General features: G+C 49.5%; 2 protein-coding genes across 5 annotated transcripts in view; one reads left to right on the plus strand and one right to left on the minus strand.

Annotated features, from left to right (window-relative positions):
* The window catches only part of RIPOR3 (RIPOR family member 3), a 72934-nt gene extending 71117 nt beyond the window's left edge, over window positions 1–1817 (plus strand). For all 4 annotated transcript variants that reach the window (XM_041733047.1, XM_041733048.1, XM_041733049.1 and 1 more), the window contains 2 exons: window positions 134–224; window positions 687–1817. In XM_041733047.1, coding sequence (XP_041588981.1) covers window positions 134–224; window positions 687–790 — 195 coding nt within the window. In that variant the 3' untranslated portion in view covers window positions 791–1817. The remainder of the gene's footprint in view (window positions 1–133; window positions 225–686) is intronic.
* A 986-nt stretch (window positions 1818–2803) lies between these two features.
* Window positions 2804–19225, minus strand: part of PTPN1 (protein tyrosine phosphatase non-receptor type 1) — a 67040-nt gene continuing 50618 nt past the window's right edge. Inside the window, exons 4-10 of the mRNA XM_041733051.1 lie at window positions 18638–18736; window positions 13266–13403; window positions 9772–9981; window positions 9206–9367; window positions 8608–8831; window positions 6174–6345; window positions 2804–4888 (exon numbers count right to left, since the gene is read on the minus strand). Of these exons, the coding sequence (XP_041588985.1) occupies window positions 4865–4888; window positions 6174–6345; window positions 8608–8831; window positions 9206–9367; window positions 9772–9981; window positions 13266–13403; window positions 18638–18736 (1029 nt within the window). The 3' untranslated portion in view covers window positions 2804–4864. The remainder of the gene's footprint in view (window positions 4889–6173; window positions 6346–8607; window positions 8832–9205; window positions 9368–9771; window positions 9982–13265; window positions 13404–18637; window positions 18737–19225) is intronic.

The following is a 19225-nucleotide window of genomic DNA, read 5'->3' on the forward strand; positions in this document are numbered from 1 at the left end:
AGAAAAGGAAGGGGCTGAGGCCCCAGAGAGCATGCCAGGGCTGGTGCCTTGCAAGAGCTTATAAAAGTAGGTTCCACCTGCTACTTAAAACGTCCCCTAATGGTTCGTTCCTCTTTGCCCCCACCTCAAACAGGGCATCGAAAGCATCGATCAGATCGCCAGCCTGTGCCAGTCCGACCTGGAGGCCGTACGAACAGCAGCCCGGGAAGCGACACTGTCATTTGGTAAAGTACAGCATCAGAGGTCATGTGCGGTACAGTGGCGTGCCCGAGGATCTCTGGAAGGTTGTGCTAGCGAGGCCTCGGCCAGCCCTCCAAGATACAAAATAGCACAGGGGCTGGGCGCTGTAGGGGCCCATTTAACTGCATTTGGCCAAGACAGGTTTCCTTCATGGTTGAGATGGCAAGATGTGCTTTATTTCCCTCTTAAACTTCAGTTTAGGATCCAGGGGAATGAGAGCCAGATGCAAGGCAGGAATACAGTTCAGCAAATTGTGTCTTGAGCGTAGAGGCGAGGCACTGGGTCCATGCGAGGGGCAGGCAAGAGTTCCCCAATGCTCCCCGCCTCTGCCCCTCACAGCAGCCCCCAGGACCCCGGCATGAGTCAGCACCAATGCTGTCTTGGCTCAGCAGAGCAGGAACACTGAGGTGGGGACAATCCAGTGACCGATCACCTTAATCTTTCAGGTGAGAAAGGACGCTTAGCTTTTGAGAAGATGGACAAACTCTGCTTGGAACAAAGAGAAGAGGCCTTTTGCCAGGAGGCGGATGTTGAAATCACGATATTTTAGGCCTCAGAGGACGGGCGCAGATCTGGCTTCTCTGTTTTCACTGCTTACCAGCCTTGACACAGGGATGAGCTTGGGGTGGGGCTACGCCGTGTGCCGCCCCCGGAAGCGTGAGCTGGCCAGAGCTGCTCCTCCATCTCCAGACCAGTTACAAAGCCCAGGGGGCACAAATGAGGGTTTTCATACAGAAGCAGAAGGGGATGCTGTAGGGTTTTAATCACATGGTCGGTTTTGTTCTGAGAACTGGCCTCACCTTCCTCAGCCAGCCGCACTACAAAGGGGCCAAGGTCAGGCAGGCTGAGGCCTGGAGCAAAAGGCTCCTAGAGGGACAGACAGCACTTGGGGTCTCCCTGCAGGGCAGCCCGCCCGGTGCTTCTGTTTCAATGATGACTGGGAGTGAACTGGCCCGCGGGCTGACGGTCTTGTTGAGGACGCGGTGGGTCAGGTCAGCAGCAGCCAGCTGTCACCCCGGCAAGCTGGGGACGGTGGGAAGACACGGAGGCAGGGATTCAAGATTCACCTTCTTAACCCGGGCTGCAGCCCAGTGGCCACGGTGGAGCCTGCTGACCACGGGTCTCTCTCATCGTGCTCAGCAGCACAGAGAAAATGGCCAAGAAACCTTGAGTGTCACATCAGGAAAAGCATTCACTTTGACCTCAACTCATCAAAATGGAATGAAACCTTTGAAGCAAGTCAACGTCAGGCCTAGTAAATTGCTTTGCAAGCCATAAAGCTGGTTTCAAAAAAAGATTTCCTGAAGAACATGTTCAAAGAAAGAAAATGAGTTTCCTATTTAAGTATATTAAAAACTCTCAAACATGCCCCGAACTGTACTTGTGATGAGCTGTGGAGACAGCCTGGGGTATAAAGGTGATTCCTGACAATGGCGCTGGGGACTCTGTGACTGGAACCTTCTCCTGTAAACTTTCTGTATATACATTCTGTGCTTTTCAGTTGAACTTGGTATATTTATTTGCCTTGTCCCTGAATTCCATTTTTTGAAATTTTGATTAAAATGATTTTTATTGGTGTTTCCCTTTACCTGAAAAAAATAGAGAGCAGTGGCAGTTTGCCCCAGCCTCCCAGGGAGGGAAACGATAGCCCCTGGTGTCCCGAAGGTGCTCTCAGGCCTGCTGCTCAGTTAGGCGGGTTCTCACACACACACACACTTGGGGGTCACGCAGGACAGCTGCGGACTGAGTGCCCTCGATGCTCCCCGTTCTCAAGGAAGGTTCCCCAAATGCCTATTCCTAACAGATACTGAGCAGCATGGCCTCTCCTTATCTAGCCCTTGGCCTCATCTGATTTACAGATTCAGCTTTTTTTTCTCCCACATTGGCATGCCACCTCTTCGTGAAAGCTTAGATGCCATTTCTGTATCTGAAACAAAGACTGAAGTGACAGAGGGTGGGACACCACCATCCTTTGGCCACAGTCCTCCTTGGGTGCTCCAGGGTCACATGACCATAGCCTGTGTACCATTCTGGTTCTGTGGATCCTGCCAAGAGGCCACAGCACTGACCATTCACTCTTTACTCAGTGGCTGGTCATACAACCCTAGAGGATGTAAGGGAATTCTTTGTACAAATATTTTTGCAATGTTTTAGAAATCAGAAATTATTTCAGAACAGAAAGTCAACAAATCACTTTAGAGAAGATTTAACTATCCAAGAAGGGAAGACTACATAAACATTTCATCATGTCACTTCTCCATCAAGGGTGGCTCAACAGAGCTCCTGAGTAGTGGCAACCACAGTGTCTTGCAGGCAGCTGGCTAGGCACCCATTCTAAGCAGCCCTCCAAGCAACTGTGTAGGTTTGCTAAGGTACCCAAGGGCCCTGGACAATTTGGAAGGTGGGTTTTGTCGTGGTCCAAGAAGCTGGGTTGAGGTATGATGTGTCAAACTTACCGGGAAGGGCAAGTTCCCCTGGCTCAAAGGCGCACACAACCCCAGAAGGTGCCCGTCCGGCTTTAGGCCCATTAAACAAAAGGCATGGGAGGTACCCCAAATCCATGTTCTTTAGAAAAAAATTTTTATTGTTGCAACTAAAATGCAAACCCATCATTTATATGGCAAGTTGGAAAACTGTACAGTTTGACAGTTCTGTGAGGTCACAGAAGACCCTGAGACGCGCCCCCCCCACCCCCCATCATGCATCCATGTATACACACACCTGAAAAGGTATTATACCAAAACACCTCGCTTTTTTTGTTTATTTTTATTTTTGTAAAAATGGTTTATTCCACGGCCATTGTAAAAAATAATGACCTATTGAGTAAATATTGGCTTAAGGCATATAGCAGAGCAGCTCGCTACTTCTCTAACATACGTGTAACAAGATGGAGAGCCATCTGTTTTCCAAGGATAGGAGGTTAAACCAGTATATCCATTTTGAAATGCTACTATATATACACACCCAAACTACTACATACATATACAGGACTTCAAAAAACAAACAAACAAGCCCAACTCAAAAATGCTTACAGCCTGGCACCTCAGCCTCATCCACACCTCACCAAGGTTCTGCAGAGCGATGCCTCAAACGTTCCCACCACAGAATTTCTCTGCACGGGCTTCTAACATGTGAAAGGCAAAATGTGAAAATGCTGGCAAAAGAGCAGCTCATGAGCTACAGCTGCCTTGTTTTTTTTTTCTTGTTAAAAAAGCCACTGAATGTGGAGGTCTTAAGTTCCCTTGCAGGAAGAGTCGTGAGCACCATCAGTCCCCCAGAGTTCAAGGGCGGGGGCAGACGTGGCTCTCAGCAAGGCCCCAGAAGGGGACGGCGGGAGGTGGACTCCGAGGGACTGTCACCCAGATTGCTTCAGGACGTGTGGTTTCCAACAGTAGCCTTGGTTCCCAATCACAGTCTGCTCGCGAAGAGCGTGAACTTCTGACCGTGGAGGCTGATCCCCAAGGTGTTGGGGGGGACCCTGCTTGCCTGAATGTCCAGAGCGTGAGGTGTGACTACGGCTTCCCATACCCTTGGAATGTCTGAGTTGCAGTGGGACCCAGCTGGACAAGGACAGGCTGGGCCTCACCAGGAAGTCACCAGAGTGTCATGCCAGGAATTCGGCAAATATCTTACTGGAAAACATCACTCCATTGCTGAGTGGCGATGATTTCAGCAAGTCTTAGGAACCACAGCCATGTAATGATCAGATCATGCAAAGGTAGATTGGACTCATACATGGGCACATTAATAAGCAGAGAGCTAAGTATTTCAAGCACGTGGTATTTGATCGGGACACAAGAAGACCATACATGCATTCTAATACACACAGGGAAGGCAGTGATCGAGAGCAAGATTCTAGCAGATAACCAGGAGGGGGTAACTGGGACAAAGTAATCTCACATCATGTATCTTAAATATCCAAGTGTTCAGTATATATTATCCCATGTTCTATAAACATATGCCAAACTTCTTCTCACGTTACCCACAATGTCACGAAATAATGACTGCTTACAACCGTCCTCCTTCCTAGTACTGGTCTGACGCAGCAGGCTCATGGCAAAGTCTTAACGTTCCCAGCACTACCTGAGGGTTTATTATTGTACTTTTTGATAAAGCCCTTGATGCAAGGCTGACATCAAAAAATTTTAATACATTATTGGTTTAAGAAAATGCTAGTGCACTATGGATGCCTTTGGGGAAAAAAAAAACAAAACCAAAAATAAATATGGAGTGGAGAGGCTCACTACACACAGTCTCCGTGGAGGTCCGGGGGAGGACACCATGCACTGCCCACCGGGATGTGCTGGGCCGCACTGAGAGGGAGCCCTGGGCGGGGTGAGCCTCACGCTGGGCGCAGGCTGCCAGCACCATACTCTCCTTTGTTCTCCTCAAGAAATGGGTTGTGGATTTGGTACCCGAAGGAAAGGGAGGGGGAACAAAGTCGAAAGGAGTCAGAACCAACAGCCTGGGGAGGGTGGTTTTAGTGCAGAACAAACATCCGTCCAGGTCACGGCTGGCTACGCTGTCCTCGGCCCTTACCTACCACAGCATGCCTGCTAGGCGGGCGCGGGCTCTACGAGCAGAGGCGGACAGTGGGGTGGAGGTGGAGTGGAGGTGGGTCAGATTATGTGCTGCTGCTGAACAGGAACTGGAATGAAACCAAACATTTTCAGATGAGCCCAGACCCACCCCAGCAGAGCTACAGACTCCTGCACTTCCCCCAGCCCCCCGCCTCCCCAGCCACTCCAGCCTCCAGGGAAGGGGGTTTCATTTTTCTTTTACAACAGCCGTCCTTCCCAAAAATCACCCCAAAGGAAAAAATTGTTTACGTGTTGCTAAACCATCTGATGAACTCAACGATGGTCACTTGGAGAGAGAAAGTATTTAAAACGATTTCTAAAAAGTCTTGTGAGGTGATTTCCACGACCAGAATTTTGAGGCTAATCCTCCTCCTTCCCCTCACTTGAACAGCAACACACTTCTAACGTGTGGTTTTCTGAAATAGCATTTATGTTCCAAAGGAAGTAGAAATTGTTCGTTCTGGACCTCAATGGCAGGGTGAAAAGCTGCTGTCCACCCTGCCGTGACCTCTGACCCTGAGGCAGGGACCTGGAGGAACCCCGTTTGTGGAGGGGGGGTGATGGGGGCAGAGCCTGACCCGGATGGCCACAACGAGAAGGGACTGTGGAGAAATGAGCAATGGGAAACCGGCAGGGACACCCTGAGCAGAAGCAGAAGCCGGGTTTTGTTTTCTAGAGATGGCCTTTTGTTGTTTCTTTTCTAAAAACGGGGAAGCTCACAGGCACCGTCCAAGCTCAGAATGCGCACAGCAGAGGAAGCCGCTGAGCAGGACCGCACCCTAAACCCTTAAACCCTCTTCTCCAAAGGAGTTTACATTCGTAAAAGCGTGGGAGTCTTTCCCTGGGAAATCAAATATAAACTGTGTATCTGGTAACACCACCTGGGGGTACAAGAAAGGTTCGTAAGTGCCTTGTCTCTTTTTTTTTCCCAGAAATAACAAAACCTGCTTTTTATAAAGATTAAAAACAACAATGTGTTGTAATTCTATTATTTTTTTTCAAAAACAAATAACAATAACAAAAAAAAAAAAAAGAAGAAAAGAAAAGAAAGAGAGAGAGAGAGAGAGAGAGACACATATTTGGCATTTTCTCTACTTACTCCTGAATAGGTTAAGGCCCTGAGATTAGACTCATATATATTCTTGGGACCACAGGGCTCCTTAAAACCCCAGTGCATCAATCCTCAATTCTCTCTTGTTAGCCCTTCACAGTTCCAGACTTTAAAAAACCTTTGCTCTGTTTCTTCTGAGACTGGCTCAGATCCTTCCACAGCACTGAATGCTAACGCCGGGCTGTCGGCCAGTGCTTTCTGTACAAGCGGTCCTGCCAGCACGTCCGTCAGTGGAAACATACCCTGTAGCAGAGGTACGCGCCGGCCGTGAGGACCGTGGCCATGCACATGTTGACCAGGAAGGGCTTCCAGGGAGTCAGCGCCTGGTCCTGCTCCTCCTTGGGCGGCGATGGCTCCCCCTGGGCAGGACCTGCCCCCAGGGCCCGCCTTCTGACTTCAGTGTCTGGACTCGTGCTGAGGGATGAGAGGCATAGAGATGGGTTACTCGTTTTGGAGAAAACGATGGTGAGGATGCTATTATTACAGTTGGAATTCCAGGAATACTACTAGACGGTGATGGAGAACTGGGGAGACGCTGAGGAGACATACAGATGCTGGTGCAGACAGGTGCTAATTTGCCCTGGGGTTTGCTTGGAGAACGTTTCCCTTCAGATCAAGGAGGGCAATGGTGGGGCCCATAATATGCTACCACTCCTTTCCCAGGCCCCCTACGTAAGAGCCTTTGTTGCTGCTGACATGAGGACATCATTCCCTCTTGTCCCTTAGCTCACCATGTTCCAGGTTTGAGACCCCAGCATCAATCCAATCCTGCCAGTAGGACTGTTTCTCAGGCATCATGTGTACATACCCTAGCTGGCCTTCTGGTGGCAAGCCAGAGCACCCCCGCGGGGATGACATGCACTGCTCTCGTTCCAGGCCTGTCTCAGGAGAGGCCAGCTGAGGCCCTTCCTCTCCCTGCCACTTGCCCCAGGCCTTGGCCTCACCTCCCTCGCCTCCCGCCGCCCTTGCCCCCATCAGAGACCCAGACCACAGATGTCCTGCTTCTCATGCGTATCTATGCCAGCAGCATCTTATGTAATGGTCAGGGCTACCCTGAGGCCCACCTTCCCAGGAGACAAGAGGAGGTGGCACAAAGCACCTGCTTTTCGGTGCCCTGCATGACACCCTGGTGGCAGGGCTGAGGCCCGTGTGCACACAGGCGCCCACTGATGTACAGAGGCACTTATGTTCTTGGTACAACTCCACTTTCCCTTGGAACTCTCTGGCTTTTAGCTTCCTAAATCCACACTCTCTTCCTCACCACTTTCACACACACACTGAAAAGCACCCCTCTCTCCACCACAGTCCTAACGAAAACAGAAAAGAACGGGTGACAGAGTGGACCCAGTCACGTGCCAGCTCTCACCTCTCTTACCCTCGACTCTTGGCAGGCCCTCAGAGCACACTGGCTCGCCCTGAGAACATCACCAGAGGTCCTGGGAAGAAGTTAGGCACAGTCTCCCTGAGGGACTGTCACCCAGCTACTGCTCAGCACATCTCATGGCAACTGCTCTGGGAGGCCCCATTGGACAAGTCTCCCTCAAGCCCTAGAACTAGATGCAATGCTGCTGTGATAGGGACTCAGCTGCATGGGTCAGGGCTGGGGCCTGGCACTCAGAGCGTTTGGCAAGGAGCCCAGGTAAGATCCTGCTGTTCACAGCGGAAGGACCACTCAGGCACAAACAATGTATAACGGGCTTTGCTAAGTACTACAATTCCAATGTCTGGCCACACCGGTGTACCCCAATCCTGTCCTTTAATGGCTCCAGAATATCCCAAGGTAGGGAGAAAGCATGATTTACTTCATCCCTAGGTATATAATCAGCTCATTTCTAATTGTTCACCACTCCAAATGATGCCACAATGAACACTTCTACCTATAGATCTTTGGACGTCTGTTTGTGAGCAGGAGGCTGCAAACCAAATTTCTAGATGTGTACAAATGCTGGGTCATGGCATATGCTTATCCAGAAAGCAGGAACCAGGCCCTGTCTCCACAGGCTCAGGCTCACTCCCACTCATTAAGTTTCCATGCCGCATGCAGGCAGCCTTCCTTGAGCACCTTAGGAGGGGAGAGTATCTCTTCCCAAAGGATGACCGCTGCAGAGTGCACCTCTACCTCCTTATCATCTATAGGCTCCCATTCATCACCCACTGCCCCGTCCCAACAAGATGGTCTAGAACGCAGACCAGGGGCCATGTTCCAGCGATCTCAGTATTTCACATACGTCAATAGGTGCTCAATAATCTTTGCTGAATGGCATTAAATTAATCAAGACTACACGAAAAGGTTAAATTCCCAGAAGGACCATTCTATGGGTAAAAGCACCAGATCTAACCTGGATACCTTGTTTCAGGACTGGCTGGAAGCCTGGGGGAGGGCATGGTCATCTCTGGGCAGGACGAAGTTACAGGAATCCCTGATTCCAACGGGCACCACAAGATGGTGCTAGAACCCTGCTGAAGTAGATCCCTTCCCTGGCCAACTTGTGACCAGAGGCTCCTGCCTGCAGCCAGGGGAGGGGCAGGGATAATCCAGGGGTCCCATGCCCCAAAGACACAGAAGCCATGCTTGCCAGGAGGAGGCCGTGTCCTCAGGGTTTCCATATCAATGTGTTTCTGGATTGGAAGGTCAGTCCCCCTTACCCCCAACACGCCAGGCCCCTCTGGCCTTACCTTTCCACACTACAAGGGACGTTTAAGGGAGTTCTGGTTTCTTCCTTGATGGAGCAGGCTTCTTTATCCTCCCCAGGTTCATCCTTTATCCACTGGTGGTTGGGGAAGAATTCCTTGCACTTCCCATTGTGTGGCTCCAGGATTCGTTTGGGCGGTCGGGGAGGAGGGGGGACGTGTTCGGGTGGGGGCTCCAGGTCCTCGTGGGAGAGCTCCTTCCACTGCTCCTGAGAAAGCAGTATGGGAAAGTCCCATTAGTATCCACACTGGGCTGTTGTGTCAGGAAATATGCTCCCCTTTAAGTATGCAGAGGCAAGGAGGTGCTCTCTGCTTCCTGGGTCTACAACATATACTTGGAAGATGAAATCTTTTGAAAATAAAGTCTATTCTCCCTATCAACATTCTCTACATCAGCATGTCAAAGGCAGAAGTTGGATCATGGTGAACATTTCCACAACTTTCTAGCTATTTAGCCATGGAAGAGAGCAGTTTCTTCTGACATATTGGTAGAGTATTTGCACTTTTACAACTGACAGCCTCCTTCTTTGGAGCCCAAAATTCAAAATCAACACACCCGGATGCAAGCAGAAGCAATGCTTACCTGCACTGAAGAGTCTCCCATGATGAATTTGGCACCTTCGATCACAGCTAGGTAGGAGAAACGGAGCTGGTCTGCTGTCTGGATCAGTCCCATCCGGAACTTCCTCATTTCTAACAGAACTTTCTTGATATCGACAGAAGAAGGGTCTTTCCTCTTGTCCATCTGAAAGCCAGAGAGGAGACCCAATTCAGCCAGCTCCAACTGCCAAGTACAATGTGATTTTCAACGTTCTGGAGGAGTGCTCCAATTTCCACTCAGGAAAAATCAAAGCGGGGAGGAAGAATTCTAGGAAATGTGAGAAAATGCAGCATAATTGGGACCAACGGAGCACAGAGGAAAGAATAAGAGAAAGGGATGCTTTGGATCTTCCCAGATTCCAATTTCCAATTAGGATAATCCCTCTGAACAAAGCTACTTGGAGTATAGCTACTTGCACAGGAGGAAAACTGTTAAAAATTGAAGATCAATGCTAGTTTACTGCAGAGACAATGACAGAGCAGCTGGGAAGCCACGGGGGGCTGAGACAGTCTTCTTTCTCTTCCCAGGGCCTGCAGGGGCCTCCTTACCAGCAAGAGGCAGGTGTCAGCCAGACAGAAGGTCCCAGACCTGCCGATGCCAGCGCTGCAGTGCACCACAATAGGGCCATGCTCTGTGCTGAGCGATCCCGACTCACGAACTTTAAAAAGAAAGTTCAGGAACGAAGCTGGTGATTCGGGGACTCCAAAGTCAGGCCACGTGGTATAGTGGAAATGTAAGATCTCTCGAGTTTCTTGAGACTTGAAAAAGAAAACACAAAAACAAAAAAACCCCACTCATGATGATTCTGAGAGACCTGCCTGTACAAAAATCACTACGTCCGAGTAAGTGCAGAGTGTGCCCACCCCCACCCCCCATCTACTTCTAAGAACAGCTTTTACTTCTCAGATTTCCTCCTGTCTGTTCACCCAGTCAAGAAAAAACAAACACTGGGGTGCCTGCCACTGGACCCAAAAGCTCCTCCTGCATCGACTTCCTTTCTTTTAGCATGGAACGTTCTCGCCCACATCCCTCCTCCAGTGCCCTATCATCTCTGCTGTCTTCACAGGTACAAGTGATTTCTCTCCACCCCACAAGTCACAATGACGCTATGAGGCCGCCCACAGCAATCCTGTCCTAAAAGCACCGTGAGGTTTCCCATGAAAGAGTAAAAACGTAACTGCATGTGTGTGGCACCAGCTCTTGATAACTCAGGGCTTTACAAGAGTATCTGGAAGTCTCAGAGGACTGTCATTGTAGAGAAAAAAGTAACTCAGTCTCCAAAGACTGAAGGCTGCCATGTGTGGCTCAACACCCAGCTGGTTGACGAGGAGGGTGTCAACAACACTGCGTTCTTGCACTGGACACATCAGGTCACCCAATTCTCGTACTGACCCTTCGAAGCATATATTCCCATTATTCCCCTTTTCTCAACTAGGAGACTGAGGCTTGGGGGCCAGTCCTCCATTAAGTGAGGAAGCAGGAGTTTAAACCTAAGTTTACTTGACTTCAGGGCCCATGTTCAGAGCCCGCAGTAGGAACTTCTGAAACGAGGGCTCTGGCTCTTGTCCCCAAGTGTTTTTCCTGCCCGCCTGGTCTGCTCCAGTGGAACAGAAAGCCTTCTTTGGCCTCTGGTGCCATTTCTAGCTCTACTCCTTCCTCTGAACCTATGAAGAGTCCATTCCCAGGGTGGACACCTGGTCTCCAGCAGCAATGATCAAAATGTAGTTCTCACTGGGAGGAGAGCGCTGAAGATTTTCCTACGCTAAGAGCACACAGTAAATGGGAGCCAGTCTTACTACAGAGTAAGCAAGCCCTCCAGCCAGTGAGTGACGGTGTGCGCAGGAAGAAGGCGTGCAGACAGGAATCACGCCGCCTCAAGCATCTGCCTGCTGTGTGCTGCCAAGAGCCATGTCAGTCCCTATGTCACCTAGGAGCAAAATGCTTTGGGCCAGAGGCCTGCTTACCGACAATGTCTCCCTTTACTTAGCAAGATGTCCACAATGTGTCTACCACGTGCCAGCCACCGTGCCTGGCATGATAAGGTAAAGACGCTGCTCCTGCCCTTCCAGAGCTTCCAGCTTCAGTTGTAACAACCTCCCCCGGCCCAGTGTGATGATAACTTGTGAAAGAGACAAAGATAAACACCAACGAACTAACCTCAGCAAAGAATACAAGTATGTAACCCTGCACCAGCTCTGACACATGGGTATCCTTCTGCAGATGACAAACATGGCATTGGGATCATTTACAGAGCCACACAAAGCAATGCCATTTTTTTCCTCCTTAGAAAATGGTCTCCTTGTATGGCTCAAAATGAGAGATGCCCTTTCTATTTTTTAAGGAAAGAAACACACTTAAAAATAGATTTTAAAAACGGATTAAGAAGAAAACATACCAAATGCAAGTTCCTTCTTTGAATCATTAAAAAGGTGTGGGTTGTCTCCTGTTGACACCCTCCCTCACACCTGCCCACCTCTTTCTTGAGGAATCTGCTCTAGACCTGTGCCTTAACAGATACACGTCTGGGAAAAGAACTTTTAGGAACAAAGTCTGTTAGAGCTAACAGCCTCCAACATCAAAACCTCCACCCTGCTGCATGTGCTCCGCCATGCAAATAGCACAAACTCCTCTTGCTCCGTCTGAATTCCATTTCCCTCAACAAGCAAGAGAAATTTTCTCAAGAGTTTACCAGAAGTCACTCTTAACGTCAGGCTTGCATATTTTAAAAAGCATGAAAAAGAACGTCTACTACATAATCCTCCAGGCACATTCCAACACGCTGCCAACAGTATTCCTGAAAATCCTCTCTCAAACCCCTCCATAAATCACAGCCTCAGAGCCCTGTGTGTGTGGCTGCAGCAGGCTCGTAGCTGCAGAGCACTTGCATGGAGGAGACATGCGCTCAGGAACTGCACCGCCGCATTCCGCAGAAGCCACGCGACTTACTTCCCTCTGCTGCATGTTAACCTGTGCTATGTTCTATATCTTACTTTAGTTAGTAATTCAACAGGAGTCATGTGGGCTGGCAAGTAGTCAGCTGAAAACTAACATGTGAACAGAACTCTCAGGGGCAGGCCCCCTGCAAGCTCCCACCCGAGTCAGTACTGCTCCCGCCTTCCCTTCAGCTTGTGGGTGGGTACTGCTCCCTGGGTAACCCCGTTACTTCAACCCCACAGAACCTGCTAATCCTTCCCATAGATTACCTTCTGAAGCCTCACAAAACCCCCATCTGAAAGAAGAGGAAACTGAAACACGGTGAGACATGATGCCCCTCGCCCAAAGTCTGACAGTTTGATATGGTAGAGCCAGGAATCCATCCCAGGGAGTGGGCCAGAAGGTAGTGGCTGACTGCCATGCCCAAGGACGTCCCCAGGAGCTGCCGTGAGCTCCCACCTGCTGCTGCCAGTACTAGCACAGGGTCCTCAAGTGATGGCTGCTGGTGAATTATTTAGAATCTCCATGGGCAGGGCGTTCTGCTTTTTAGCACTGTGTCTTGACCTGTTCCAAGACCATCTTCCAAGGAGAGCCAGCAGCTGGTGTTGTAAGTTCTTCCCATGACAAATAAGCCCAAGACCTCACTTAGGAAACATACAATGATTATATGATCTTGGGAGTCAGCCCTAGAAAGGCCCTTCTTCTCTTGCTTCAAGCTAAAAAGACTCTGGACAACAAAAGAGGCAGTGGCTGCTAAGTAACTTGCAACTACCACTTCAGTCTCACTGCAGCTGCAAAGATAGGAACAGAGAAGTTTTAGGTGAGACACTCCTTTTTCCCAAGAAACTGTGATGAACCAGTGTTACAGTTTAGGGAGAGAGCTCTGTAGACAAGGAGGGACCTAAGGACCTCCAGGACTCACCACCCCCACACCTAGCTCCCCTGGTCACCTGGTATGTAAGCAGGTAGGCTCTGCTTAGCATAGTGCTAAGATCACATCTTGCTCAGAGTGTACAAACTCAGGAAAGCTGGCATTAGGTAGTATCGCAAGTGAAAAAATACCTCAACCAGTGGCCACTGGAAGTGCGGAAGTACATGCCATACTCACTGCAAGGTTCTCCAATTCCAGCTGCCGTACTGTGTAATACGACTTAATATCTTCAGAGATCAAGGTTAATTTCAAATTTGTGTCTTCAAAGATCATTTCTTTTTCTTCTTTTTGTGGCCAGTACTGCGCACATTTTAACTAGGAGAGAAAATGATAAATTACTGTAAGCAATGGACTGTTTTCCTATGAAGGGAAGTATGGAGTACCTTTCATGAGCTTTAGGATAACCCTAAGGAAAACCGGGGGTTTTCTGACCTTGGAGGTCACTGCCAGTGTAACCTACCTGCCCCCTGGGGAGATGGGGGGAAGGCGGTGAAGACCCACAGCTGGTTGGGCAGAGAGGGCTCAGACCTCCAAACACAGCCACCACCTGGTTCTCCCCATATAGGGAGGTGCTTCAGGGGCCTGGCCCTTCCAGACCATCAATGAGGTGAAGCCAGACTGTACAAAAGCTTTAGTCTCTCACAGATGACTTTGGTAGCCATTTAAAAGATTACCAAGAACCAGATCAGTGCTGTTGGCACAACGCAGACCCCCTACCCTGGGGACAATAACCCAGTCTAGAGGAGACTGGAGCACTGTGAACAGGTGGTCAAGCCCCAAGTTAGACTCCCTCTCCCTGCTCATGCAAGTGAGCTCCATCAAATAAATGGATAGATAGATAGAAGTCTAAAAAAAAAAAAAAAAAAGGCCTCTGACAGAGGCGTGCTGGGAGGGATGACTAGGATTCAGTGACTGCCCAGAAGCCAGTCTCAGGGGAACAGCAGGGGAGAGCGTCAAGGGAGGACCAGACTGCAGTGACTCTGGTGCAGGTCCAGGAATCCACGTTGTCACCTGGGCAATGAAGAGCCAGGAGGCTCCTGAGCAGAGTAGAGACCAAATCAGGAAGGCCTACCAGTCTTGCTCTAAGGAAGCTGTATGCTGCCCAAACAACAACAGAAAAAGAAGAAACAAACCAAGAAACACCAGATTGTGATGCCAACAGAGCATCAAAACATCAGAAGACCAACAGGACTTTCTAAAGAGCCTGGACCAGGCCTGTTTGAAACACTTAGCCAGTTTCACCCATGTCACTTCCCTAACACTGATGAAGAGTTGCCAAAGATGAACCCCTGGACAATCCTGCCCCTCAGGACTAGAAAGCATCAATGACATGGCAAGGTCCCCTGCTTGGCCAAAGGGGGTGGGGTAGCTGAAAGGAGGACTTGAGCAGACATATCAAAGATGCACTTCTTCCCACACTTCCAGTAATTAGACCCATGCAATTCCTGAAGACCCCAGAGGCAGAGAGACTGTGTGACAGGCTCGATGACACATGTGCTGCAGCGTGCACCCAATGCCACGAGCACAGAAGCATAAATGCAGAATGGCCAGGCACTTCCAAGGAAAAGGCCAATGCTTTTGGGTCTCACGGGCAGGGAAGAAGAGGCTCTTGTATCTCATCTCCACACAGCAAACACTTTTAAAACTCAATATAAAGCCTAATGAATCTGTGATCTGGGTAAAGACCAAGACTTGGGAATTCCACTACTGCACAATTCTGGGGCACAGTGTCAATCAAGCATCATTTATTTTTTTTAAAGAGCTCTCAGGCATTTACAGTAACATGCCATGCTCTGCTTGCTGTCATTTCCTGTAGAAATTTTTGTTTTAACACAAAATAAAACAAAACAAAAAAACAAGCATGAGAGCACTACTTCCTGCTCTTCTATTAAACCAATACTGAAAGAGATTTATTTTATTAGAAAGCAGTCCTTCATGAAGATTCAAATTGTGCCACATCCTCGGTCGGCACCAAATGGCAGCGCCCTTACCACATTGAAGCTGGATGTAAGACAGGCCTTGGGGCCTTCCAAAACAGCTAGGCAGTCTTCCGAAAAATCCATGAACATCACCTGGGGTGACCCCATGATGGATGATTTGGCTTTCCCAAGGAACAACAAACCAGAGAGCTAACCAAGCAGCAAACGGATGAAGCCTGAAGTTCCCACAACACAAATCCAGAGTCTCATCGTGCACCATAGCAGTGAAATCAAACAGCACCTTTAGCCGGGGTTTTGGGAGAGAGAGGGAAAGGTGACGTTCCTGGTTAAACATCGCCTTATTTACTTCCCCTCCCTAAACAACAACTGCTGCCCTTATACATAGACCCACTCTTCATGGACATGTCTCAACTCAATCTTTGAATCAAACCCACAAGAACTTGGGCAGCTTGGATGAGCCCTGTCTAACACACATAATCATTTTCTACACCACTGTTTTCCAGGAAGCACAAGGTCTCAAAAGGTAACAGGTAGGTCTGCGAAAACTAAGGGGCACATCCTACACTAATCAGAGAAGGAAGGAAATCAGAAAACAAATATGCATTGCATGGCAACGCTCTGGGAGCAGGTTCTTACTGCGGGCTGTATGCAGAATTACATCAGCTGAACAAATAAGACACTTCAACTTCTTAGAATTGTCCCCAGTCAGCTGTATTGGGGGAAGATAATGTTAGTGCCGAACTGAAATTGTTGATCCCAAGAAACTTTAAGAATCTCAAACCATGGGGATCCCTGGGTGGCTCAGTGGTTTAGCGCCTGCCTTTCGGCCCAGGGTGGGATCCTGGAGTCTAGGGATCAAGTCCCACGTGGGGCTCCCTGCATAGAGCCTGCTTCTCCCTCTGCCTGTGTCTCTGCCTCTCTCTCTCTCTCTCTCTCTCTGTCCCTCATGAATAAATATATAAAATCTTTAAAAATAAAAAGAATCTCAAACCACGCCAGTGTGCATGCCTGAATGACCCTGAGCAGAAAGAATAGTTACACAGGAAAACAGAGATCATGTGTCAAGTGATCACAGTAAATAAACTACATTAAAACCAACAAGCCAGGTTTCCTTTTTTTGTTTTTAATGGCCAAGGGGAGAAGTTGTCACAGTGGACAGATGGTCCATTCACAGTCAGCCTTGAATGGCAGGTGACCAAGTGCAGGCCTACTGGTCAGCATGCATCTACAGTGCCAGGTTAGCGGCCCCCTGGTCGGGGCCAATGGCACAGAGGTTTCCCTAAATCTTTAGTAACAAACGAATAAAAAGGAAAATCTACCGTATCCGATGATTTCTGAATAAATAACTCAATTTAAAATTCCCAAGCCCAGGGCAGCCCCGGTGGCTCAGCGGTTTGGCGCCGCCTTCGGTCCAGGGCATGAACCTGGAGACCCGGGATCAAGTTCCATGTCGGGCTCCCTGCATGGAGCCTGCTTCTCCCTCTGCCTGTGTCTCTGCCTCTCTCTCTGTGTGTGTCTCTCATGAATAAATAAATAAAATCTTTAAAAATAAAATAAAATTCCCAAGCCCTCAACACCATCTAGAATGGCGCTTCTCAACAGGGGGAATTTTGCATCCCAGGGGACCCTGGACAATGTCAGGAGAATTTCTGATTGCCACACGTGGGGTGAGGGTGCCTGTGGCATCTCACGGGTGGAGACCAGGAGCATTGCTACTGGCCTCCAATGCAGAGAAAAGCCCCCGTGAGCAGCACTGAGGCCTGGATGCTATTCGGAGCTGAATACTGGCTGAGGTCCCCAGGTCTCACTTTCCTTTGTGGGGTGTATGTGCTGTGGGAACCTCAAGTTTGTTTCTTTTATTCAAAATTGCTGACAAGAGTGGTGATGGGTAGGAGCTGGCTTTGCCTTTGTAACTTCACATTTTACTAATCAAGCCACTGAAGCAGAAAACATTAAAAAAACCACTTTCGCTGAAAAAAAATTTCTCAGAAACATCATTCCATTTTTTGAACACTCAGGTAAGCTCTTCGGCTGTTATTATCATGCAAACAAATGCTTCAAGAAAAGGGGGTGGCAAAAAGCAAGATTTCAAACTCATGCTGGCGTAAGAGGACAGGACAGGAGGCTCTGCTGTAACTAAGACTGTCGCTTCACTTCCAGTGGGGGGAGGGGAGGAGCTTTGTGGTGAGTGCTTCCCGTTTCACCACTGATGTTTCCTTTGATGTGTTACTTCTCTGCACTTGTATTTTTACCCTGTAGGGCCATGACTGTGCTTTCTTTGAAGGCGCGGCTTCTCCAGAGCGTTCTCTGGGCGAGCCAGGTCCTGAGGCAGCCAGGAGCAGCCGTGAGAGCAGCGGCCCAGCTGGGCCGGAGCGCACAGTGCCAGCCCTGCTAGGCCTGCGCACACGCGGTTCTGCATATCTGGCCGCTCACTCCTGTTGGTGTCCACAATCCTCAGCCTACCTTCTCCCAGGACCTCCTCCTCTGAGGCTGGAGGACCCCAAGTGTGCTGGTTATGGTGGGAGAGGAGAGTAAGAGCCAGGGTCACAGGGGTGTGGTGTCTACTCACTATGTTGATACCACGCTGTGCCCTGGACACCACATTGCCTTCCACAGGAGACAGGCCTCTAACAGGCAGTCTACAGAGTGAGACTGGGGAGAGCACGAGCTGTGGCCGATCTGAGGGAAGCACCTGGAGATACCTGCGAGGGGGTGGGGCTGGGCACAGACTCAGACTGTTAGGCCAGAGAACCTGGCAAGAATCTAAGAACGGAAGTGTGTTCTGCCTGGAGTTTGGGAATGGAGGTGCGAGGCTGGGGTCCAGGTTAACTAGGTCCGTGGCCACATTATGCACATCCCAGGAGGCAACGGGGGCCGCACAAGGGTTTTCAGCTGGGAAGAGGTGTGGTTTCAGCCGGTTTTGAAAGACCGTTCTGGACACCGGGTGTAGGACACATTGCGATCAAGTGGAGAGGCCACGGTGGGGACTAAGGGACAGATGCACGCGCGCAGGGTGCTGCCCAAACCGTCACACACCTCCAGTCCACATGTTATCCCAGGAGAGGTTTTAAGAGTCACAGACAACTTGGAAGAAAAGCTAACACAAATCCTGCAGTAAATGCACAAGTACACAAGGTCCATATTAGAGAGGTGGCCAGGGGTCAGGTGGCCAGGTGTCTGACAGGCCAATTCTGAGCCCGGCTGCTCCCGCAGCTCACTCAATGGAGGCTACTTGTACCAGCTAGGAAAGCAGCGATGAAAAAGAAGGAAGAGAAGCTTGTGTTTCTCAAGGAAGCTCCGCTCACACGGCTCCAGAGAGGAGCAGCAGCAGCACTCCTGGGTGGAGTAAAGCAGAACATGCACAGGCACTCTGGCGAGAGACCAACTGACGGGGGAAGGAGTCAAGGGCAATTGGGCTTTTCCCTCTCTTTTTAAATCATTTACTCTCTTGACTCGTTAATAAACATGTATTTATATTGCTTCTGTAAATTTTTCTAATAAAAAACACATCGCATTAGGAGAAATACAAAGGCAGCGTAAAGAAAGAAACTCTCACAGACAGGTACACATAGGACAGTGAGGTAAGCAGTAGATGAATCCATGACTTACCGATCCTTTCTCCATCACTCTGTTGAGCATGACAACGCCCCTGCTTTTCTGTTCCCACACCATCTCCCAAAAGTGACCACATGTGTTAGGCAAAGGGCCCTGCAAATACACAATCCACAAAGTGTATACCATTTTACACACTGACACGCTCCAATGAGAGCACACCACTGGCGGTTTAGCAGACAACAGCGCCCCGAGGCAGAGTGGTGGCTGGGGTTGGGACAGGGACCGCCCTCCCTGCCTAGTGGTCAATAACCGCAATTCTATTTTCTGCCACGCAGTGAAAGGTTATTTCTGCTTCTCAGGGCTGCTTCAGGGCTGACCAGCAGAGGAGAGAAAAGGCTGAGTCTGCTTTCTGGTTTGAGTTGACTGGTGGAGGGGCTCCACTGAGGTCCTTTGTGAGGCTGAGGCTGGGTGGAATATGGGGTGAACCAGTGGGTATAGGCCAGAGGCAGTATGGGAAAGCGATCATTAGCGACACTTCTGATGGCTCGAGTCTAGGCTTTAATCACTTATCATCTGTGTGACCTTGGACAAGTGACTCCACATCTCCATGCCTCAGTTTCTCCACCCATCACACTCAGCTAA

This window comes from Vulpes lagopus, chromosome 18, assembly GCF_018345385.1.
Source record: "Vulpes lagopus strain Blue_001 chromosome 18, ASM1834538v1, whole genome shotgun sequence".
In the NCBI taxonomy this organism is placed as follows: Eukaryota; Metazoa; Chordata; class Mammalia; order Carnivora; family Canidae; genus Vulpes; species Vulpes lagopus.